The following is a 25,781-nucleotide window of genomic DNA, read 5'->3' on the forward strand; positions in this document are numbered from 1 at the left end:
TACAATTGATGAGAAGAGTCAGCAAAACATTTCACTCTCGGCGTATATGTCCTTCTTTAACTTTTATTTTCCATTTTGTGCTATTCTTTATTAGGCCTGTGATATTTGGAATGGAAATATATTTTATATTTATCTCATAATTTTTCAGCTTCCAAATTAGTGCTGAGCACAAAATTGGGTCAGCAGTTAGTTTTATATGGGATTAAGCAAAATAGGTCCAGAGAAACAAAACAGGGTTGATTTCACGTAACTGACTTCTCATGAAAAGCTGTGGAAAGTCTTTTTATACCTGAGCAATTCCATAATTTCAACGACAGAACTAAGGAGTACGTTCCTTTTCCATATGTTAGGAGGGTTTAAAAGTTCAAGGAGGGTGGGGAGGAGGAGAGGTACATTTGGGCAGGGTACAAAAATATTCTTGTCCATTAAGATAATTATTAAACTCTCTTTGGATTTATTAAACTGTGTAGTCCTGAATTACTGTCTCAATTAGAAGCACACTAATTCTCTTAAATTAATCTTAAGCTGAAATTGTTTTATATGTAACTAGCACTGGCTTCTGGGATAATAAATAACATCCAGGAAACAGGAAAAATGATAGGAAAAGGAACTAATGTTCCTTCATCTTTCCTTTCAATGAAAGGAAGCTCAGGCTACTGACCATTAATATTTGTTTCTGCCTCAGTGACAGTCTTCAATTCCTATTAAATGTTTTCTTGGATCTTCTGGAGAAATGCATTGATTTGTACCCCCAAAAATGAAATTTTGCTTTCCAGTGAAAACAAGATGACAATTGTACTGTTTTGCCAGGTGCAAAATCTATGGAATGGTGGCTGCTGGCAGCCTAGAGGACATAGCCTTCTGTTTTAGCTGGATATTTTTGGATCTCAACAACAGGACCCCTATTATGCATAAGAGTTCACTTTGCATCAAATATTAAAATGCTATTATTGTGTTACTGTAAAAAAATAATTGATAAGTCTATTTCCTTAATGCAATATCAGTGATTACCTTGGAGCTAGGGGCTTGGTTTCATTTCTTAGGTTGAATTTTGAGATGTGCAGATTTGGGATTCAAAGTATTCTCCCACTCCTAAACTTAAGTGGATCATTAGAAAGATGATATATTTTTTGGCACTAGATACCTCTAAAGAATGGTAAAAACCGCACTCTGGGCAGGTGGGCAGGTGACTCCGTTGGCTGTGAGAATCTTTTGATGACATGATTTTGTTTTCGAAAGTATGTTCCCTTTGAAGCCAAAGAAGGTTGAATAAAATTCCTTTTCTAACTTCCATGGCTTGAATACACTTTTTTATATCAAACCACACAAATGTAATAAAGAGAGGAGTAAAAGAAAAAGCTTTGACTTATGGCTTCCATTCTCTTCCTTACTCTCTACAGTTTTAGTCTTTCCTCCACCCTGCATCAAGTGAAGCAGTAAAAATCACTGGCAAAGTTTTCTTTGTATCGAAAACTAAAAGCAGAACAGGCCCACTGGGTTCTTCTGTGGCTGGGGAGGCTTCAAAGTGAACTTGGCAGTGATGCTCAGAGTCTTGACCAGCAAGCGGCTCTCGTTACAATGGCATCCTTAAATCTCTGTGGTTCACTGTGGGGAGAACAGGTATTTTCAGCTGATTTTTACCCATCAGCAATTACCTACATCCAACCAAACATTCCTCACCAGCCTTGAACCCAGTAACAAGCAGAACTCTCAGAGCAAATCTGTCCTAAGTAAATGATTTTATGGTAAGTTACCAATATTCTCGCAAATTATAGTACCTTACACTGGAGATGTTATGATTAATTAGAAGCCAAGCTTCTGTTGATGATCTCCTACCATGGTTCTAATTACAGGAGAGCACTAAATCATGAAATAGCAACACATTCACAGATTGTTTCTTAAGATACATTACTTTGGAGGAAGAACTCCACAGACCCTAAAGCATTATCTATCCCCAAAGTCTTATTGAAGCACTCCAATTTGTGCCCCCACAGAAACCTGTGTTCAGCCCCATCCAGACTTTGATCGACTGTTGAGGGACCATCATCTGCATTAGTTATCTGTACCCCAATGAGACAAAGTCCCTGGATGGCAAAGACTGTTGGTTCGTAATCCTCCCTAGTAGCCAGCACAGTGCCTGGCACATAAATGGTACTCAGTAAATTTGTTGGATTAATATAGTGCCAATCTCGTTTATTTTCTGAAAATCAGTTACTTGAATGCCTCTTATGTGTCAGGCACTAAGTCCTATGTTGGATTCAAAAATAATTATAGGCAGAAAGAGGATCTCTCAAGAAGTCGAACCAATTAGGGGAAATGGTAGGAAGGAGGGCTTGTAGTCAAATTCAGAGAACACCACGGGTGGAGAGCACTGTTAAATCCAGCAGGGATCAGCCCCAGAGATGCCAGCGGCTGACCTGGAAACCTCTAAGACTAAGATGATTTGTGAGCACTAAAAGCAAAGGCTGCCTTTTCATCTCCTTGTTGGAAAGTACAGGGCCTCGAAAATGTTGACACTGAATACATTTTGAATGAGATGTTACATGAAATTAGACCTTTTTTAAGAAAAGTTGGTATGCATTGAAAATGTCTCCGTCAGTGTTACAGGAGGGTTTTTGTTTCTTGGCAGCAAGAGCAGGAGTAAATCAAGCAACTCCTAGACAGAGCCCAAGGCATCTGAAAAGGAAACTTTTCGTTGGTAAATGAAAATCATTTTTGGTGACTTACCACATTTGAGATTTTAAAATTATGTAAGTGGAAATTATGCTTTCTTTTTTTATGAGTTTGTTGGCAGCCATTAATTTACATTTTTGACATTGGTATGGGGTACCTGTCCATAAAATAATACCAGAGTAAACGCACCCCAATTCAGTGCTTTTCATGTTTCAAACTTTCAGGCAGTCTTAATACCAGAGTGAAGAATCCCACAAATGCTATGAATGGAGAGCACTGCGGGGACCATGTCAGCCACGCACGAACTACATGTCTCCCACTTCCAATGTCATACTCCTTTGACAGGATCAGCTAGTTTTTCTTTAAATCAATGATCAAATGTGTACATATGTTAATGAATAAAATTACACCCCAATTTTTCAATTGATGAAGTTTTCTAACATTTCACCCAAAGGATGGTGAATAAAGATGACCTGGGAGAAGACACAGCCTACTGCTAAGACTTTGGCATCAGCTGGAGCTGTGTTCAGCTCTCTTCTGACCGCCACCTGGGACAAACCACTTCATCTTTCTAAGCCTCAGTGTGCTCATTTGTAAAATGGGAACAATTTGTTTATAGGAAAAAATCAGAATATGAAAACAGTGTATCTTCTCTGGATAGTAAAATTGAGAAATATTTACTTTGTGTTTTTTTTTAATTTCTAAGTTCAGTGATGTGAGATACTAAACATTCACATGTCAAAGACATGAGTCTAGCAACCTATAGCAATGTTTCTGGGTTTTTTAAATGATACAATTAGTTCAACATCTTAGTTTTGTTTACTCCTCACAGGCCAGTGGATAGGTGCTGGGTGCCCTTTTTAACCTTTGGTTATAGGGAAGGAAAATGAGGTTTAGAGAATTCAAGAAAATTCTCAAAGGTCTCAGAGCTCCTAAATGGCAATGGTTGGCTACAAGATTTAACTCTAGGGCCCTGTTCTTAACCTCTAGCCAAAATGCACCTTAAACTTGGGTTTATTTTTCATGGGGGCAGTTTCTACCAGGAGCTGCAGAGCAAGGGCAAGAAGCTGAAGGAACGATGTTTAAGACAAACTTTGTGAGACTCTGGAGACCACAGTGATGCTTTCAAATCCATGAGTGACTCATTTTAATGTTTAGGGAGAAGGCCATTCCCTCACTCCACACAGAACCCCACATGGGCTGGCCTGCTGCTCAGCCACGCCAGGTGCTGGGCTGCGTGCTGTCCATCAATCATCTCATTTACTCTCCACAGCAGCTCCGTGGAAGAGACACTTATTGTCCCCATTTCAAAGATGTGACACAGAGCAGTGATTTGCTTAGGCTCCTGCAGCAAGTTAGTGGCAATGCTAGGGCTCAGACTCAGGCCTGGTGACCCCCTCAGCCCTTGCTCAGAAATGCCCTCTTGAGAGGATACGTTTGCTCTGGGGCCCCTGGGAGCTCCTCTAGGTCTGGCTGCAACTCCAGGAGCAGGATCTGGGTGAGGCCTGGATTCACTTCTTTATCTGAGCACCTCCTATGTGCAGGACCCACACCTCCTGAGGAGGAGTTGGAGCTAAGCGGACAGCGGCTCCATGGGACAGGCACAAGGAGTGGTGGCAGAATCTGTGGAATGTTTGCCCAAGAGATGGTGAGGATGCCTTGTATATGCAAACATGGAAAGAGTCGAGACTGGTTGCCGGAGTATTCTAGATTGGGGAAGTGAAGTTGACAGTTCAAGAACCACCTGAGGCGTGGACTCTACCAGGAAGGCACAAAGCATTAATGGAACGCTGCACCAACACAGTGTGGAGACACCCAGGTGGACCTTGAGATGAGCTGTTAGTCACCAGGTGGATGAGGGGAAGGGCCTGGCCAGCAAAGGGAAGCCTCAGAGCTGCGGGCTAGTCCTCAGATGGGACCATGTTAAGATGTGGAGGAACTTGTGGGGTTCCCAAGGAAATCAGTGGGGCTGCTTTGCATGGTGCCAAACATGTACTCAAATACATGCTGATGTCATTCATGGCCTTGCCTGCCTACCCAGGAACTTGGCCATGACTTAAAGTGCCCAGATATCTCTTAGAGGCCCAGACCACTATCTAGTACATATCCTGCTCTGGGCTCTTCTGTGAGCATCACCTGCCATCCTTGCAGCCCACTGGCTCTGGAACACTCCTTCCCTCGGCAGGACCACACCACGGCTGTCTCCCAGGACTAACTGCCAAAGCCTTATTTCCCAGGATACTTGAGCCCTTGTAGCCTGTCCTCTCACCCTACAGCCTGTGGCAAAATAGAAGAAATAAGTAACAGTGGCCCCAAGAGGGAAGGCAGGTACTGTTTCTGAGCATCCTGGTGGGGGCCAGGGCATGAGTGAGAATACCTGTCTCGTGGGCGAGAGGGCAGGGAAGCCAGCCACTGCGGCAGAATGGAAAGCTCCCCGGCACAGTCCTCAGAGGCCTGGAGGAGACAGAGGAACAGCTGCCTCTGCTCACGTGAGAGTCCTGGAGAACAAGGAAAGATTCTCCTGGTGGACAAGGGGACAAAAGAGAAAGCCACCCCAAGGGCTCTGCACCCTTCAGTTGGGACTTGGACATGCTCTCCTGTCCAAACCTCCTGGCTGAGTGAGCAGGGACTACCACCACCCACACCCATGAGCACTCGCTCTGCCTGGATCTAAGTGACCTCACAATCCTCCACCCTCCATACCAGCCTTGTGAGGCAGCATTACTGACCTGTACCTCACAGGGATGAGCCCATGTCTCCCTGCTGACTGCTGGGAGACAGAGCCGTCAGTACCTGGTTCACGGGTTTCTGAGAAGGTTCCTAAAGGAATGTGAAAAGCCCTTGGCGCAGTGACTGGCATAGGGCAAGCACCAACTGCACGCTAGGACGGATGTGGCAGGCTCAGGAGTGTGAGTGGTAGGCATGGCAGACACTGGGGCAGGGCCCGGCTGAAGAGGGGGTGTGGCAAGGTTGGGGCTACGCTCCAGTCTGGAATGGGTGCACTCAACTCTTGAAACCCTGGACTAAACTACCATAACTGCACCACCTTTTTGTTTAACATGCCTAATAAGGGGATTTCCAAATATTCAAACAGCAAAATGCTCAAAGTCAAATTTTTGCCATGCTACCAAGTAAGAATTCCAACTTTAAATCAAACTACAGTAAACATAAGTTAACAATTTTACATGACTTTTATTTAATAAAACCACATATTTACAATTCAAAAAACTCCTACTTTGATACACTCCACTAAATAAAATTAAAGGTTAACTGTACAAGCAATTAAAACATGATATATAGCAAGTGTTATCAGAAGTTTTCAGCAAACTATTTAAAATAGTTGAAAACTGAACAGTTAAAAAGTACCTTGTGAATGAACAGCGTTTCTAAGATCTCAGTGACTGGGGGGAGATGCAGTGCTCACTCTAGCACACAAGCTGCAAAACGTCCTGGACCTGAAGTCCCAGATTCCAAAAGCCAAGGGCACATGAAGTGGAATGTGCAGACTTCCCAAGGGGCAGCATGGCAGCATCTGTTTCCGGTTCATCTGAACGATGACACAGACAGACTCCTCCACACCCCACAGCAGCCTCTGTGGAAAGGGACTAAGTGACCCTGGATGGGGACTTGGAACTTTCTGGCCTCTGAAGAGGATGCACTGATCTAGCAAGACCTCATGTGATCCCTGAACAGGTCATGAAAACCTCTTCTGAACTCCAGATATGGTAAGTGTTCCAGATTGGCACAGAATCCTGTTTAAGGACTTAATGCATACATGGTGCTAGCCAAAGAGCTTTATGTCAAACTGCTTGACGAGAAATGTTAAGAGCTGAGTTTTGAATACACACGAAGTTTCACAACTGCATTCAGAACAAGCTGCACAAAGCCCCTTGTTGCATCACTTTCTGTATGATTTAAGGAACATCTTTATGTACAGTAAGAAAATATATACATCTTTAAAGAACAGAACGCCCACATCATGGAACAAAAATAAGTACATCTGTGAGGAACGACAGTGTGCAGGGCTCAGTCTGGGTTACATTCAGCATCTTGATGTCAGAAAATGGCTAGGTCTGGAGGTTGTCAAGACCTCCAGTGAAGACAGAACGCCTCCTCCAAGAGGGGAGGCAAGTCAGCATTTAAAGGCTGAGGCAGAAAGTGGTATCCATGATGCTCTGCAATCTCCCTGGAGATTCAGTTAAGAACATAAGGGGAAGAAAGTAGATTCCAGGACAAACGGCACATGGTACAGAGTTGGGATGGAAGGCATGGGAATGACCACTGGCTCGGCAACTTGCTATTGCACCTAGAAGGATCATTAGCGCTATGGCAGACATAGAAAACCTAGAAAAATAATGCCACTGTTAGGCTTTATTCCCCTGGCCCCCAGCCCAGTCTCCTGTTGCATGCTATACTGACAGAGCCAAAGAGTCCTCAAAATCAGAAACAAGATCAATCATGGGGGTACTCCCTGGGGGTGGGAAGTATGGCTGAGAAGGGCCATAGAGTGCAGACCACACCGAGGCCCTCATGCACAGCTAACCGTGCCTGTGAACCTGGTCTGCCGAGCACTCCCAAAGACCAATGGGTTACCAAGTAGGAACCTGCCTCCACAGATACTGTCATTTAGGCTATTCTGTGCAAAAACTGTTCATTTCTGTGAATTTGGATATCCAAAGTTCATATACAAAGCTCTCAAAATTAGTCAAGAAAAGCTAGAACATAAAACTTGCCAATGACCTTGGGAATATCAGCTCAAATGGGGAAGTGCTGATGGTCCAGCTAATGAGCATTGTGACAAGACTGTCTGGGCTGTTAGATGTGTGCTGCTCACTCCTCCATCCCTACAGCGGGTTAGGAAGCACATATTGTAAAGCCAAATGCACGAAGAGGGACTCACTGGCACTTAGGACTGATCCAGCTGTCCAGGGGACAAAGGCAAAGAACAATATTCTGTTAAAGCAAGGGAACTACCTCCCCACACTGTTTCCACAGGCTGCACCGCTATACTGTGACCTCCATAAAAACAGGTAGGGTGGAAGAGGGGCAAGTCTCAACATTCTCTTTCCCCGCTCTTTTACTTAAAAGGGGGCCATTTCCATGCTGTTTTCCATCAACTCTTAAACCTGTCTCTATTGCCACAGGCCTTTGCAAATCACTCTTCCTGCTTGAACTCTCCGCCCTTGCTCAGCAGATGCAGGGAGTGATCTTTCAGAGAGCAGGTTCCCACTGGAACCTAAGTGTGTATTTGCAGCCTTCATGCTGTAATTTTGTCAAGGCAACATGGTAAAATGCCAAACCGCAGGTTGGGCTGATTCCCAGGGAGCCCATGAGCACTCAGTGCCTATCCTCAGAGAGCCCGTTTTCCTTTAATGCTATCTTTGGTAGGTGGGTTTTAAGAACATGACCTCCAGCTCTGGAAAGATTATCTCAATAACTCAATCAGCAATCCCTTTCATATCTAAAACATGTAAATATAAGCCAATAACATCTCTGAGGTCTCCCAAATAACATTTCTCATGCATCTTGGCTAAGAAAGATTGTAATGTATTTTCCAGTAGTTGACATAAAAGCATTACAATTTAATCAACTTTTGCTGAAATAAAGGAAGGGAGGAAGTTAGCCACTGCCCTATATTTAAACCATGCAGAAAACGCAGTGCTTGGCCGTGGCCAACACCAGGGCTTCGTTCCACTGAGCTTCTTAAGGCTAAGCCTTGGTTTAATTCTTTAGAAGTTTTTTCTGCTTGTTTGTTTGTTTTAAGGCCAACTCCAGTGTTTCCAGTGTTACGAATCAAACATGAAAAGAGGCCCCGTTCTTCTCAGCTGCCAGGGTGTCAGTCTGAACCAACACAGGTGCCGCTGGAGCGCTGCTTCAGTGCTGAGTGCGAGTCACATCTGCAGCCTCAGTGTCTGAGGGATGGGCTCCCTTTCTCCATTTCTCGGCTGTCTTTCTGCAAAGCAGTCAGTACCTAGGAATCACAGGGAAGACGTCTGAGGTTAGTCTCCAACACACACTGACCCCGGAGCTCCTGCCAGGAACAGTACAGAGGAATAGCAGCAGCCTCCAAACTGGGCTCTCCAGCTCCCCACTTCTGCCAATTCTCTGCTCTCTGGGCTGCCTCCACCCCTGCATCCAGAGTGACCTTTCCAACATACACACCTGACCAGGCCATGGGCTAGTGTCCCATACTCATTCCAAACAGTCATGGAGCCGTGTCGAAGAAGGGCTATAGGGCTTATCTCTTTCTGAAGTCTGGCTCCAGCCCCAGCACCGGCCACCATGGAAGTCCAGGCCTCCATGCCAGCACACTGACAAGCCCTGGGCTGGTCCCACTGCTTGGAGGCCCTGTCCTTCTTCCCCAGGAGCTGCCGCCTCTGAAAGCTCTTCCCATCTGCCTTCCCGAGATTTCTCAGTCTGCTCCCTCCTCTGTGTTCTCACAGCTCAGGTCAACACCTTTACTTTTAAAAAAATTCCACTCCATCGGGAATGCTTAACAACAGTAGTGACAGTAATGGGCTCCATTTCTTGCATGCCCGCTCCATGCCAAGCAGAGCACTCTACCAGCGCTTCAGACACAGTGCCTGCTTAATCTATCTACTCAACAGTCTTAGGAAGGTTAATGCCCCATTGAAAGGGACCTGAACAACAGAAATCTCAGAAATGTCTTGCTCAAAGTCAAACAGTTCATAAGAATTCAAACCCAGATCTGTCTGATTTCAAAACCAAGGAAAGGTCAGGCACAGTGGCTCACACCTGCCATCCTAGCACTTTGGGAGGCTGAGGCTTAAGGATTGCTTGAGGCCAGGAGTTCAAGACCAGCCTGAGCAAGAGCGAGATTCCATCTCTACAGAAAATACAAAAATTACCCAGGCGTGGGACCATGTACCTGTAGTTCCAGCTACTCAGGAGACTGAAGCAGGAGGATTGCTCAAGCCCAGGAGTTTGAGATTGCAGTGAGCTATGATGACACCACTGCACTCCAGCCTACACAACAGGGCAAGACCCTATCTCAAAAAAAAAAAAAAAAGAAGAAGAAGATTTGGTAGCACAGTGCTATCTGCCTGGAGCCAGGCACTATGCCACTTTGAATCACAAACTACAAGGAGTAAATCAGAAATGTTTTATGCAGGTTTCAAATAAGTTGCCGAAAGGAATAACAGATGAAAGTCCCCTCCACCTCTAAGTAAATGAGACAAAACATAAACATTTACTTGTTTTAAAAAAGCTCACTAATGCCTTAACCTTAAGCACAGTATTTAAGAGACACGTGAATGGACCACAATTCCCATAAGAACTGGAACTGTGTAAAAGTTACTGATGCCCCCCCACAACATACTAGCTCCTATCACTATCCCATTAATTAGAAAATGTCCTACTATTCAAATAACTTCTAGTTTTAAGCAATAGTTTTCACCTAGCCCCCAAAACGCAAGAAGCAAAATGGCAGATCTGGGTTTAATCCTTCTCTCTGTAAGTGTACGTGTGGGTGTGCAATGTGTACATGTGCATGGGGATGATTGTGTGTGGGTGTGCAGTGTGTGCATGTACATGGGGGGTGATCTGTGTGTGTATATGTGGATGTGCAGTATGTGCACATACATGGGGGTGATTGTGTGTATGTGGGTGTGCAGTGTGTGCATATACATGGGGGGTGATCTGTGTGTGTATGTGTGGGTGTGCAGTATGTGCACATACATGGGGATGATTGTGTGTGGGTGTGCAGTGTGTGCATGTACATGGGGGGTGATCCGTGTGTGTATAAGTGGATGTGCAGTATGTGCACATACATGGGGGTGATTGTGTGCAGTGTGTGCATGTACATGGGGGGTGATCTGTGTGTGTATATGTGGGTGTGCACTATGTACACATACATGGGGATGATTGTGTGTGGGTGTGCAGTGTGTGCATGTACATGGGGGGGTGATCTCTGTGTGTATATGTGGGTGTGCAGTGTGTGCACATACATGGGGGTGACCTGTGGGGGGGTGTGTAGTGTGTGCATGTACGTGGGGGGTGATCTGTGTGTGTATATGTGGGTGTGCAGTGTGTGCACATACATGGGGGCGATTTGTGGGGGTGTGCAGTGTGTGCACGTACATGGGGGGTGATCTGTGTGTATATGTGGGTGTGCAGTGTGTGCATATACACGGGGATGATCTGTGTGTACATGTGTGGGTGTGCAGTGTGTGCATGAGAGGGTACTAAATGGGCCCATATCTCCAAGGAAACAATCAGTGAAGGAAATGGAAAGGAAGACCAGCAGGCCAGTGACCGCGTAAGTTATAAAGTCAAGGTGGAAACAGTCTTATGTGTAGAATAAAGGCTGTCAGGGAAGACCCTGGCTTTCTGTAGCTACTTCAGAAAACCACTGTAAGCCACTGAATCGGAATATTCCAAAGTACACCCTCACACACAGGGCCAGCTTTACAGACACGTGACCTCTGTAGGAAATGACCCTGCACTCTGAGGGGCCTTGCTTAGCTGACACTCTTCTGTCACTGTCTTAACATTTTTAATAATTTTCAAACAAGGGGCCCCACATTTCCATTTGCATTATCCATGTATTTATTAACCAGAGAAAGGCTCTTTTTTCTCATTGGATCCCTGATAATTATATAGCCAGCCTTGCTCACACACGAGCTGAGTGCATTTTTTTTTAAGACAGGGTCTCATTCTGTCACCTAGGCTGGAGTGCAGTGGCTTGATCATAGCTCACTGTCACCCCGAATTCCTGGGCTCAAGGGATCACTCAGCTAATTATTTTATTTTTCTATAGAAAGGATGTCTCGCTATGTTGCCCAGGCTGGTCTCAAACTCCTGGCCTCAAGCGATCCTCCCACCTTAGCCTCCCAAAGTGCTGGGATTACAAGTGTGAGCCACTGTGCCCAGCCACTTTTAACAGCTTTAATATAATTTACAATACCATATCACTCCCCCATTTAAAGTACAAAATTCACTGGTTTTCAGTATCTTCACAGATATTTGCAACCATCACCACAGTCAATTTTATAACATTTTTTTCACCTCAAGAAAACACCTCTGTACCCTTTCAGCTACCACTCCCCTATCCTCCCATCCCACCCTCCAACTCCTAGTCTAGGCAGCCACTAATCTACTTCCTGTCTCTGTAGATTTCCCCATTATGGATCTGCATATAAATGGATCATACAATATGTGCTCTTTTGTGTCTGGCTTAGTTCACTTAGCATGATGTTTTCAAGGTTCATCCATGTTGTAGCATGTATCAGTACTTCATTTCTTTTTTATAAATTGAACATATTTAATAATTCAGAAATGTAACTCATAGCACATCCATGTTGTAGCATGTATCAGTACTTCATTTCTTTTTTATAAATTGAACATATTTAATAATTCAGAAATGTAACTCATAGCACATCCATGTTGTAGCATGTATCAGTACTTCATTTCTTTTTTATAAATTGAACATATTTAATAATTCAGAAATGTAACTCATAGCACCCTAGACACAAAATAGTGCCTCCCCTTCAGCTAGTAAAACCAGGGGCACATTTCATAGTATTACCCTAGGTCATATTACAGTAGCTGTGTCTCTTCGCAAGAGACCCCAGTAGGGAGGGAGCCCACCAACCAGACAGAGCCTCCTGTAATGGGACAGGAGGGAGGGAAAGGACAGGCTTGGGAGGACAGTTGGAAGGCCCAGGTGAGACAGGAAAACTTATCTCTGGTTAATAAGCAAACAGGCACTGAACTGTACACTTTAAAAGGGTGAATTTTATGGTATGTATATACACCACGGTATGTAAACCTCAACAAAGCTGTTAAAAAAAAATAAATAGGCTGCTACATAAGATCAAAGAGAGACAGACTGATCACTTAGGAAGTAATCTTGCCAAATAAAAAACAAATTTGAAACCTGATAAAGTCTTTAGATCAAACTATCAATTTGCAGGAAATACAGAGGAACATGTTAAACACCACCACAGGGATACAACCAGAAAAATCCATATAGTGGGAATGTTATAGGACAAATGACATGTTTTCTGCACCAAATAAAGTGGGGGAGAGGGAATAAAAGGTAAGAAGGGGGAGTGACACATGTATTTTCAAAAGACTTAGAGCATTCAATAAGAATGCATGGACATTATCTGGATCGTGATTCAAACAAACTATAAAGCCACTTATGACATTTGAAACCATCAGAAATTTGAAAACTGGGTATTTGATGATAGGAAGGAATTTGTAACTTTTGAGTGATATAGTTAAGTTAAAAGATCCCTTACGGTTTAGAGAGACATAACACTGACAGATGACACGCTGCCTAGGGCTCACTTTAAAATACTGCGGCAAATTAGAACACAGCTGAAGCAAGATAGGCCGTGCTTCCAGTTATTGCCGCTGGAGGATAGGCCCATGAGGGTTCATTATTCTATGTTACTCTGTTTTAGTATATATTTAAAATCTTCCAACAGTAAAAAAGTTAAGCCAAGAACAGGCATTGTCTGGCACATATGGAAGAGAATAAGCCTTCACAGAGATCAAACCAGAGGGCCAGGTACTGACACTGAGCATATGCAGGAGTAAGAACCACGGTTGGATTTTTTCCTTTTTAGTGTGATAAAGACCTGGAACCAGACAATGCTGGCCAGTCCCACAGGGGACATGACCTAAGAGGGATGTGTGGAGCAGAACTGAGGAAAATGGAGATAATCCAACCTTCACTAAGTACACAAGAGCCTGCCACAGACACAGCCCGTGAGGGCTCCGTGAGTTAGCTCCCTTTGCTTTCTGTCTCTGGCATTATTTTTTTAAAAAAGGAGCAGTGGTGGTGGTTTGATTCACAAAAATGCCTTCTAACATGCAGAAAGCACTACGATGGCAAACTAAGACTTCTCACCCTTCCCGTGCCACTGCAGGTAGGCGGGAAGGCTTTCATTATCCACACTCTTCCACCTGACAGCAGCCCAAAGAGGAAATGACTTGCCCAAGACACCCTGCAGCAGAGCCTCAAACCCAGCTCTCTTCATTTTCAGCCCAAGGACTACTTCAAAGATGGCCATATTCTTAGAGCCCTTCAGATAGCACACTTCCTAAATTATACTATCGTGCTGCAAATAGGAGAACCAAAAGATCCATTTACCTGAGCCCACTTCTTGTTCCGACTCTGCATCTGAATTGTGGCAATGGAAGCAAACAGTTCTTCTGCAGGCAAGTCCTCAGGCAGCCTGGTCAGGAACTGGGCCATGTGGATGAAGTCCATCTTGGTCAGGATGTCCTCAAACAGCTTCAGGATGCCCAGGGCCGTGCGGAACAGGAACTCTTCCCCATCTCGACAGAACACATCCCAGATACGGCAGGCCAGATCCAGGGGCAGAGATTTACTATATAAGGTAAAGATCCTAGGGGGAAAGTTGGAATTTTTCAGATTTTGGATGGTACAAGGAAATAACTCCGAATTCTAGTCTCAATCCATGAAAAACACTGAGTTAGTCACTTTCATACAGTATGTGGCTGGGGTGGGGTGCGGGGGACACCAGGCCGGCATTCATTCTGAAGGACAACTTTACAATTTTATGGAAGACAGTACTGCCAACTTTTGCACAGAATCTCAAACACCCTACAAGTTGTGCTTTGCTGATACCAATCGCTCCTGCTTGAAACAAATATTGAACACCTGCTATGTGCTTACTCTATGGTGGGGTGGGTATCCTGTCTTAGTAACATCATGTCTGGCGCCTACCACAAAGTGAGCACACAGTAGGTGCTTTCACCTCAGCTACGCAACTCAGCACAGGTGCCATCTCCACAGGCGTCTCCTCGCCTCGACCCAGCTACATGCTCTTTCCTGCTCTGGGCTTCCACAGGCTCCTGAGCTTCCCTCTACCATGATTCTTATCACATGCACCCTGTCCCTTTCTGTCTTCCCCAGGGAGACGGCTCAATTCACCCCACTCCTCACCATCTCCTACTATATCTGGCAATCTTTGCTGAACACATAATGAGTTGGCAAATTCCCAATCTGCTTTAGGATTCCATAATAGATGTTAGTGGTTCTCAATACCTTTCCATCACTAACAGTATTCATTTTAAGTGGCAAGTCCCAATTAAGTGGGGGACATTCTCTATCCCTTCTGGAAAACCACTCTTCCACAGACGTCAGTGTCTCCTGTGCTGGCTCAAGAGATAACACTGGGCCCATGAAGCATCTGAGGGGCAGGACTCAGCCTGAGGAGCTGACTTGGGCAGGAGGTAATGCCATTCAACCTTCCACAGCTCGACTCTGACTTTCCTATGATAGATACCACCAGAAAAATTACACCACACTGGTAAACCTGCTCACAAGGCTCAGGGGCATGGGCTTTCCGTCTGTAGTAAACTCCAGGATGCGGTTTATTCTGAACTCTCCCCTGGTAGGGCACTCTGCCCTAGAAGCAGCCTTTCCTCCAGGACCCAAAGGAACACTGCACAGTTAAGGATATGCATTCAACGCAGCTGCTAGTTAAGACCAGTAACATTCCAGGTTATCCCTCCTCAGTACCTCAAAACTCTAAGAGATTTCAAGGAAAGCACAACAATTTAGACTTCATTCAACTCAGATGATAGAATAGAGACAGATGCCACAAAAAACCTTCACATCATAAAAACAATAAAAGTGGAGGCCTGCTGCATGCTGTGCTCTATGCTAGGACTCCAGAAGCCTCTCTGGTAGTCTGAGCCAGCTGGGAGAGGGAGCCGAGCCTAGGACCATACACCAAGCAGATCCAGGTCTCACCACCAGTAAGCGATGGAGCCAGACTTTCACCCTGACTCCAATGTCTGGCTATGCTCTACATACTATAAGGCAACACACTGCCACAGCCTTGGTAGGAAATTTTCTTTTTAAAGGTCACATCAACAAGCCTCCAGCTTGAGCTTCTTACTATCTCAAAAACAGAAAACCATTTCATTACTCGGTCTAGAAAATACAGTTAAAGAAAGATCAAAGAGATCCTTTGTTTCTGTCCTCAATGTGGAAAATATTCTCAACTGTACCCAAAACACACTTATTAACATTATTTAAGAAATGAAAAAGGGACAGGTGAGGTGGCTCACACCTATAATCCCAGCACTTTGGAAGGCCAAGGTGGGAGGATTGCTTGAGGCCAGGAGTTTGAGACCAGCCTGGGCAACATAGCAAGACCCCATTTCTGTAAAAAATTTAAAAATTAGCCATGTTGTGGTGCACAACTGTAGTACTAGCTACTCAGGAGGCTGAGACAGAAGGATTGCTTGAGCCCAGAAGTTTGAGACTGCAGTGAGCTATGATCGCGCCATTGCACTACAGCCTGGACAACAAAGCAAGACCCTGTCTCTAAAAATAAAAACTTTAAAAATTTAAAAAGAACTGACCTAATCTGCACTGTGATCTTTTGTGTGCCAGTTCACACATGGAACTCAAGCTCTTACACCTTAAAAACAGAGTCTTAAGAAAAAATGGACGCGAAAAATAGAGTAACTAATAGGCAAAGAAGAGGGGAGATTTCTACAACACAATATTCTTTGCCCCTCAAACTCATACAAAGTAAACTTTTCTTAAAATTTAACATATTCTTGAATTCAGATTTATATGTGAGTCTCCAAAAACTACTTTAGATAGGTGCTAAACTTTATAAAATTAAGCTGCCATCTGAATGATCCAGAATGCATTTACACAATGGCCATGATGCCCACCTGCTCAGTCCCCCCAACAGGTATCACTGTCTCTCCATGAGATAACTGGCAGAGACGTGAGCCCTGCTGATTCTAAGCAGGTCAGCCCATTCATCATAAATACCTGAGACCTACTGAATGGTAGTCACTGTTGTTTGGTGATGAGGCACAGAGCATCAAACAAAACAGACAATATTTCCTATCCTTGGGCATGGAGGGGACAAATAAACACAGAGAATGGGGAATGCCAGGAGGGGTGTGTGCATGCAGTGAGTGCACACACACGCGTGCACGCGCTCGCGCTTGCAGACAGGGTGGTCAAGAAGAACACATCGCTGAGAAGTGACACTTCTGTAAGCCCCTGAAGAGGAAGCAGCAAGCCAGGAGATTGTGTCTGGAAGGCATCCAGACAGAGGAGACAGCGCCGGCACATTTAAGGAGCAGCAAGGCGGCCAGCAGCTGGGGCAAAAAATAGCAAAGGGAGAATGAATAAAGACGCCTGAGAGAGAGCCAGGCCCAGGACGAAGCAGGGCCTTTCAGGCCCTATGAGGTCTTTAGGTTTCATTCCGAGTGAAACGTGAAACCAGTGGAGTGCCTGAGGGGAGCAGTGTGTCAAGACAAGCCCGCGGCAGGGAGATCAGCCTGTGGTTGTGACGGGGATGCAGGCCAGGGAGGAACACAGTGGGAGCAGTGGACACAGCCAGAGTATGTGGAATCTGGACAGATCTGAAATGGATTTACCTCACGGGAGATGCAGGCGGGGGGAGTCAAGGGTGCTGGGTCTTTGGCTGAGCAACTGACAGGATGAGTGGTCACTTACGGAGATGCGGAACCTTGGGTCTGGACAGCAAGTCGAGCACTGATTTTTGAGACATATTTCAAAAAGTTTGAGAATCAAACATCCCATCCACCTGGAGTTCAAGGGAGGGCTCTGGCCTGGTGACACACATTTGGGAAGTCTGTGTATACACAGTACCACATCAAGACAGGAGTGCCAGGATCAGAGTGAAGACTTTCAAATGCTGCTGAAATATCAAATGAGACTGAGAACTGATCACCCATATGTATTTCATGTAGAAAAGCGTAACTGTGCCTTACTTTGTATCATTTACTGCTTTTTATGTACTAAAGTGGATTACTATGGCCTTGAATGTTAGTATATTGTAAAGAAAATGTGCCTTTTAAAGAAAAAAAGTTCTCAGCTTTTACTTGGCAAATGTCTCCTATCCAGGTCTCAGCCTAGACAATTGTTTCTTGGCAGGCTGTCTCCTGACCCTGGCTGGGCTGGGTTTCCTGTTAAGTGTTCACACTGCACCTCGGGCACCCCCTTTCCTAACAGTTGCCAACACCAGCCCATGAGTATCTCTGAGACAGCACAGAGCTAGCAAGACACAGATCTTCCAACACGCTTATGAAGGGACACCCAGCTCCCTCCCCTCAGCCCCTCTGCTCTGGTGGGGGCCGCACCATGGCCTTTCCAGCCACCCAGCTCCTTTCCAAGAGCCAAGAGCCGTCCTAGGCTGCTTCTGTCTAGACTGCAAGTGCCTCAAAGGCAGAGACCTCTGTCCCCAGCAGTCTCTGAACAATAAGGGTGTTCTCCTTCCATCCTCTCCTGAACAGGGCCTGCTCAGAGGTGCTCCCATGTCATTCCCAGGAGCTTTCAAATGCTTAGCTCCATTTTAAACATTTAGATCCCAAAGCCAACTGTGAAAAGGCCATTGAAACAATCCTCTCAGAAAAGAGGTTAAGTAGACACCCTTCACACAGCTGACAAGCCCACTAGCCTCCAGCCCACCGGCCTGGAAGCAGACACCAGGTTCTGTCCTGGTCCTCAGAAGCCCTGCCATGGGATAAGAACCAATTAGAACAAGCGACTGGTGTCCACACACGGCTCTCCTTGAGCCAAGGCCTTCAAGTCACCCTTCCCTACTGTGCCCTCGAGCTCCATCCTGCTCCCAGGAGATGACTCTGTGCAGAGACGGGGCAGGCATGGGGCTCCCTTGGCCTTCCCAGAACCTCCCAGTGCTCTTCCCACACTAGGAAGAGAGAATTCCAGTGTTTTTCTCTCCCAAGAATTGTTTATGTTTTTCCCCTGGGCCACTGCACATTATTACATTATATATCAAAAACAGTAATTTCAAAAAAAGTAAAAAGGAAAATAATTTTTTTTTTTTTTTTTTTGGAGACAGAGTCTCACTCTGTTGCCCTGGCTAGAGTGAGCACAGCAACCTCACACTCCTGGGCTCAAGCGATCCTTCTGTCTCAGCCTCCCGAGTAGCTGGGACTACAGAAATGCGCCACAACGCCCGGCTAATTTTTTCTATATATAATTTTAGTTGTCCAGATAATTTCTTTCTATTTTTAGTAGAGACGGGGTCTCACTCTTGCTCAGGCTGGTCTCGAACTCCTGAGCTCAAACGATCCGCCTGCCTCGGCCTCCCAGAGTGCTAGGATTACAGGCGTGAGCCACCGCACCCGGCCAGGAAAATAATTTTTTTAAGTAAAAAAAAAAAATGGTGATTTCAGGTACAAATTCAACTAACTTGCAAAATAACGTATTTCTATGTCGCTAAACTAATGAAGTGGCTACTGACTTAGAAAGACACCAAGTCTAAGTTGTGTGCTTTTATCTGTTTCTCTCCCAATGTGTGTGAGAGGGAAGGGGCAGTTTTCCCTGTCAAACCTTCACAACTTCCAGAAACCATTGCTACCTAGCGAGGTCTATTCTAACTGCTTGTCTGAATTTGCAGGAAAGCAAGAGAGCTCCACAGGGGAAGGAGGAGGAGAGCTCAGGGCTACTTCCTGAGCTGGCTACAAAGGCAAAGGCTGGTTCTCAGGAACCAGTCACGAGGGAGGAAGACGGTGTCCACAGAACAGAACTGACCTCTACCTTGGTCTATTAACTAGGGCCCCAGGCTGTAAACAACAGGAAGCGCCTGCTTTATATGCTTCTATATGGAAAATTGGATTTTCCAATTTAATCCTTACCACAACCCTAAGAGGAGGTTACAAACATCATTTCCATTCTACAAATGAGGAAACAGCAAATAAAGGGAGGCTGTGGAAAAGCACACTTTAGCTTAAAGTAAAAGGGTCAAAGTCACCTATCAGTCTCACCCATCGAGAAACCACAACCAGAGACATGGACCTTCAAGGCCTGACACCACCAATTTCCAGCTGTCCCCATTTTCCCACCCTGATTTGTTCCTAAGAACAAGTCTTTGCCCCATAGTTGGCTTGTTAAGTAGCCCTTGGCCCTCTACTTCCAACCATGATGTGCTCCCTGTGTTCCTAAAAAACTCATACAGTTAGAACAGAGAGTGCCAGATAAGAATGGGGTTGCTACTTAGCTCTCATCAGATTTTGTGAGGCTTAAATAAAATACTAAACTCCCAACACAGAATTGCATTCATTAAAAGTTTGAGGTGGTTATTTAAGACTCAGTTCAAACTTTGTTGGCTGGGTGCAGTGGCTCACCCTATAATCCCAGCACTTTGGGAGGCCAAGGCAGAAGGATCACTTGAAGCCAGGAGTTCAAGACTAGCCTGGGCAACATAGCAAGACCCCATTTCTATAAAAAATTTTAAAAATCAATCAGGCATGGTGGCACACACCTGTAGTCCCAGCTACTCAGGAAGCTGAGGCAGGAGAATCACTTGAACCCAGGAGTTCAAGGCTGCAGTGAGCTATGACTGTGTCACTGCACTTCAGCCTGGGTGACAGAGTAAGACCCTGTCTCTTAAAAAAAATAAAATAGAACAATAATCTTGATCCTGAAAGCAATCAGACATGTATAGCCAGCCACCTCCGTGCCCCTGGAGTACTTTCTAACCCAAGCCCAGCAGTGTTCTACTCTCCAGCGCTTGGCAGAGGCCAGCAGACACAAGGTAAATAACTGAACCCTTTGTTAGAATGTAGGCTCTGTCTCCGGCTAGCCTAGCCTGCACTGATGGCCACAGGCTGCACTCAGGCGTGGAATGCTACTCCCTTCTTCCACATGCTCACCAAGGCTACCGAGGCCCCAGTGTATGCCAGACATGCTTCTGGGCACTTGTATGTTCAGCAAGATACTTCCTGCTCCTAATCTTGGGCAAACCTGTAACCCAGAAGTTAAGAGCTAGAATGCAAGTTGGGATGGAAACTGAAATCTTCCTACAGTCACTTCAAGTTGAACCTTTCCTTTAAGATAGAGATTCAATGTAATGATAGGATCTCCAAGTATCAGTAAACATCACATCAAGAAACATGTGATGGAGTATGCTGCTTGATTCTTTTATTAATTCAAGGTTATTTATTACTAAACCCACTCACGCCTCCAAATAATTTTGCCATAAGATAGCAATGGGAAGTATTTTGAGAAGTTAAATGATCTCATGTCAGTCCTCCCATAAAATGTGGATCCTTGCCAGTCCAAACACTGTAGAAGATGAACACGGCTGATGAGCCCTTGTTCTGATCCTCATGTTTACATAAGAAAGAGTGGCAAACCACGGCTAAATACAATCCCTCACTAGGAAGGCAGGATCGGCAAGTACTAATTCTCAGTTGCAAACCTCTGTGAGCCACTACGTTAGACAACACAGAGTCCATGCTGGGGAGGGCCAAGCACCCAACCTTAAACCTAGGAAGATGACCCTCAGGAACAGATGCATTCCTTGATCTGGGACACTTAGCAAAGCATGGGGTCCGGCACTGAGGACACAGAGATAACTTGCAAAGCTTTGTTACAACAGCAGCAGGATGCCCTCAAAGTGTGGCTGGAGCAGGGGTGGAGGGAAGCAGGCTCTAGTGAGCAGACAGCATGGTAGCAAAGGAGATTTTTTTCACCCAAACTGTAGCTATCTTATTTGAGCACCCAGACAGTTCCCCTAAGACACTCAGCTGGACAAACCACACAGGCCCCTCAACCCTCTGACATGGAGTAGAAAAAGACTTTTCTGCTCAAGCAGTTATTCGAGCCCAGGGATTCAGTATGTTTTACACTCCATGGGCACAGAGCAGATCCACAATGCATATGCAATTCAGAGGCAGGTCCAGCTGTTAAGGGTATGGGATGTGGCTTTTGGGAAGGTGGTGTGATGCAGCAGAGCAAGCAAAAGCTCTGGATTCAGACTGCCCTGGACCACTCACTATGGGTGTGATACTGGGTAAGTGAGCCTCTGTGACTTCCTTTGTGCTCAGAAGCAGGTACACTTGCTTCTGGATACTGTGAAGACCAAAGTGGTGAGTATTTCTTAAATGGCAGCTTCCAGGGTAGGTCATAGGTAGAGTTTATTCTTTCCCTTTGCTTCCTCCCCACTGCCTACCCTGTTTCTGACCTGAGCTTTCACCTAGCTGTTAGCACCCAACAAATTGTCTGGATCAGTACAGACCATCCATAAATGCTGACTAAAAGAATAAACTGTGGTTTTCCTATGCTTAGTCCAACTTAAATATATACCAAGGACTTCCTGTGCATGCCTAGTCCTGTGCTGCTGGTCCTTATTCTGGAGAGCGGTCAGCATTTCATCAATAATAGGCCACCACCAGGCCGAGCACAGTGGCTCACCCCTGTATCCTAGCACTCTGGGAGGCTGAGGCGGGAGGATCGTTTGAGCTCAAGAGCTCAAGACCAGCCTGAGCAAGAGTGAGACCCCGTCTCTACTAAAAAAATGGAAAGAAATTAGCTGGACAACTAAAAATATATATAGAAAAAATAAGCCGGGCACGGTGGCACATGTCTGTAGACCAGCTACTCGGGAGGCTGAGGCAGGAGGATCACTTGAGCCCAGGAGTTCGAGGCTCCTGTAAGCTAGGCTGATGCCACAGCACTCTAGCCCAGGCAATAGAGTGAGACTCTGTCTCCAAAAAAAAAAAAAAAAAAGAATAGGCCACCACCTGAGGGGCCTCATCACAGCACCATGGGCAGCATTCATAAGACCCTGAGCACCAACCACCATCATAGATGAAAGGTCTTGGTAGGGAAATTCCTTGGTACTTCCTTTTCGTTGAGCTACCCACTCTGCCTCACCTTTCATTACAGACAAGTCTGACTCAAGTTCTATGCTCCCCAGGGGCCTTACTGTGCCGATGTGGGCTCTGGAACTTGAGCTATGGGACCCGGCTCCTGAGTCATGCTGCCTTATGACAAAATCCCTTAGAAAGGACTCTGTGGGAAAGCACACAGCTCTGGAGCCAGGCAGATGTGAGTTTGAACACCAGCTCTGCCTTTCAGCTAGCCACATGACCTTGGGCAAGTCACTGCCTCATTGAGCCTCAGTTTTCTCCTCTAAAAACAGAGGCGCTACAATGCACCTGAAGGGGTTGCGCCAAGAGTACACGTGAGCAGTCAATAAATGCAGGTGCCCTTCACCTTTGCCCTGTGTGGACTGTGACCATCCAGTCCTGTGCTTTTCACACTGCCAGGTACGACCCCACCAATGACCAGGGGACTGTGAAGGCAACAAGAGTAGATTATCACCAGCATTGTTTTGAATAAACAGAACAGACTAAAATAATACTTTAGAATGCATCACATATAGTCAGGGTTAGGTACTGCCTCATGAAACTTTTGTTCCTAGCATACACAAAAATTAAGTTTCTGCACACACAGCTACATACTGGGTCACACATAAAATGTATGTCCTTGCAAGTCAGGGTGAAAAATATTTGAAAGACACTATTGACTTTTAGCCTAGAATCCTAAAAATCTAACTTGGAAACGCTAAAATAAATAAGGGAGAAGCTGAAGGCTCTAGCTCTGTCCAGATCATCTCCCTTCCTGACACCCTCCTCCAGTGTCATCAGCTCCAGCCTAGGGAATCCAAGGGGTCAGGGTTCACAGTTAAATGAACACTGGGACAGCCTATGTAGGAGTATGAAAAAACCATCATCTGCTGACTTAAGGTGATCTTTAAAGAGGGGCCTAAACACTCCACCCAGCACAGCCAGATAAGCCAGCCCTGCCCCCAATTCCTGGCCCGATGGTCACTATCCCCCACTATCCCCAGTGACATCAGCTCCTGTGGCTTCAGCTACCAGCTTCAACCTCCAAACCTTCATCATTCATGGGAAAATATCAGTGGAATCAGAACAGTCTTGGGGTTTAAGACAGAGGCAACAAACACCAAGAATAGTAAAGGTTCATTTCCAAGGGTACAGACAAGTCTGCTTTATCTAAGGGATTTAGACTCATTTCAAATCTATATTCGAATTTTATCTCCTAGAAGGCCTTTTCCCCCCTGAAGAAAGAGAGGGGAAAAAAAAAATCAAACCAGACAACCAGCCAGCTGGCCCTAAATTTACTATATGAGTTAACGTGGATGCCTGAACAGGCCCTTCTGGTCAAGTAACATCTTCTCTCCTTCTGCAGAGCCCTTCTGTGAGTCAGGGGTGGTGCTGGGTGGTCACCCTACAGCACCCTGCAAGGTTAATCATCGTGATCTCCAGATGAGGAAACTAGGGCACAGAGAGGTTTCACGGCCCTTGTCAGGGGCACAAGACAATAGCAGGAAGCCAGGTTTGGGCTGGGGCTTCTGGAGTCCTGAAGCACGCTCTTCCGACCATGTGATCTGAGAGGCTGCTCCCATTGTCACCGTCTCACAGCCCTCTCAACTGGCCCTCAAACATGTGCTCTCTGGGGTAACAACCACATCCCCTCCTTGGCGACCTCATCTACCTCAGTACAAAGACTTGTCTGGTCAACTGCTCCAGTGCAGAATTCTCTGGATCCTCTTACCTGTATGTCTCAGGACAGCTCTACTTAAATGTCCGACAGGCACCTCAAGATCACCATGTCCAAAGTCAAATCCATTAACTGCCTTTGCCAAATCTGTTCCCTCTGTGTTTCTGATCTCAGCTAGTGGCACCAGCAAACCCCTCACCAGCCTGCACTCAGGAGTGGACCATGATTTTCCTGCATATCCACAAAATGTCCACTGGGACCTACTCTCCACCCACTTTGGTTTTTCCCCAATTTGCCTCTCTACCCCAGGCTCTCCTGCCTCCCAAGTAACTTAAAACTGGCAGCTGGATCTGACCCAAGCAAAAGCCTCCCACTATCCCCTCTGGCCTCTGTAATCCTGCCCAAGCTCCACAGCTTAGTGTCTAAGATCCACCATGACCTGGACTTCCAACCTCCTTTCTCTTTACTTTGGGCCCCAACACCACCAGATGGACTGAGAAGCACTTACCTCATATTCAACAGTGCCCACAGACACATGCCTCTCCCACTAGCCAGGCACGCACTGGGCCTTGCTCACCACCCCACCTCCAGTGCTTAGCAGAGCACCTGCACAGAGCTGGTGCTTAGGGATATCTCACTGAACAAATGGACAAGTAGCACTTCGGCAACAAATAGGCCCAAGACACCCTTGAGGGAATTCAGAAAAACCAATCACAGATGGTAATAAATATGAGCTCAGAAAACAAAAGGGCAGCTCAAAGGCAGGGCAGTCAGGGAAGGCTGGAAAGCAGGACAGTGGGCTCAGCTGACCCCTACAAGCAGCTAACAGTGAGTAGAGTGGAAAATGGGGCAGGGGCTGAGAAAACACTGAAAACACAGGGGAGATTCAGTCTTACCAATCAATTAGGTAGATGTCTGGAGTTAAGTTGTTCTTCTTGAAATGAGCAAATAATTTTGGCAAATTTTCTTCAAAGAATACCTCGAATGCAGCAAAATAAGTCAACATCTAGGAAGATAATGTGAAATATACTAATAAACTAATTATCAACACAAGTTTCCAATTTACAAAAAAATTCAGATATTTATATCTTTAGAATCTAACAATTATCTTCTCATGTAATTGCCAACATGTTGAATGGCAACTCATTGTAGGCACTATATAGGCAAATTATAAACAAGCACCATTTCTAACCTTTACAATGACATCACTAGCTACATGTTATTATTTCTTCAATTTATAGATAAGAAAACTGAAACCCTGAACAGTCGCGTCACTTGCCAAGTGAAGGCGCAGCCTGAGCACATGGTGAAGCTGGGACCTGCATCCGTGCTGTGCCCCTGCCAATGCTGAGCCTTACGGGCGTCCTCTTTTCTAGGAACCAGGAATATACAAACTGTCTAAAATTATCCGAAAAAGCAAGCATGCCCCACTCTCAACCCCTAGCACTTCTAGAGGGAATATACTGCTAATATCCAAGGCAAGGGCAACCTTGCTCTAGCTTAAAAATGCAAACTTTTGAATACAGTTAGGGAGAAAACACTAAAGGAAAGGGAAGAAGTCACAGTCTGTATTTTACAGGAACTTGCTTTGCAACTTTTTGCAGGTTTTGCAAGAAAACAAAATGCACAAAGCATGGGAGCAGCACTGAAAGAGAAAGAACTACAACTGGATTGGGAGCAACATTACATCTGAAAGGTGGCCCAGTTCTGTCCCACCGCCTGCTAGCTGGATGCATGTTGGCAGATCACAACTCTGATTTTGTTTGCTGGTCTT

The 25,781-nt window shown here is 45.4% G+C and overlaps 1 protein-coding gene across 1 annotated transcript in view; it reads right to left on the reverse strand.

Moving 5' to 3' along the window:
• Positions 1–8,234: 8,234 nt before the first annotated feature.
• TBC1D14 (TBC1 domain family, member 14) overlaps positions 8,235–25,781 on the reverse strand; it is a gene marked incomplete at its 5' end in the record, with an annotated part of 30,219 nt that continues 12,672 nt past the window's right edge. Inside the window, 3 exons of the mRNA XM_012656744.1 lie at positions 8,235–8,644; positions 13,796–14,054; positions 24,904–25,013. Coding sequence (XP_012512198.1) covers positions 8,579–8,644; positions 13,796–14,054; positions 24,904–25,013 — 435 coding nt within the window. The remainder of the gene's footprint in view (positions 8,645–13,795; positions 14,055–24,903; positions 25,014–25,781) is intronic.

This window comes from Propithecus coquereli, unplaced genomic scaffold, assembly GCF_000956105.1.
Source record: "Propithecus coquereli isolate 6110/MARCELLA unplaced genomic scaffold, Pcoq_1.0 Scaffold518, whole genome shotgun sequence".
NCBI classification, from domain to species: Eukaryota; Metazoa; Chordata; class Mammalia; order Primates; family Indriidae; genus Propithecus; species Propithecus coquereli.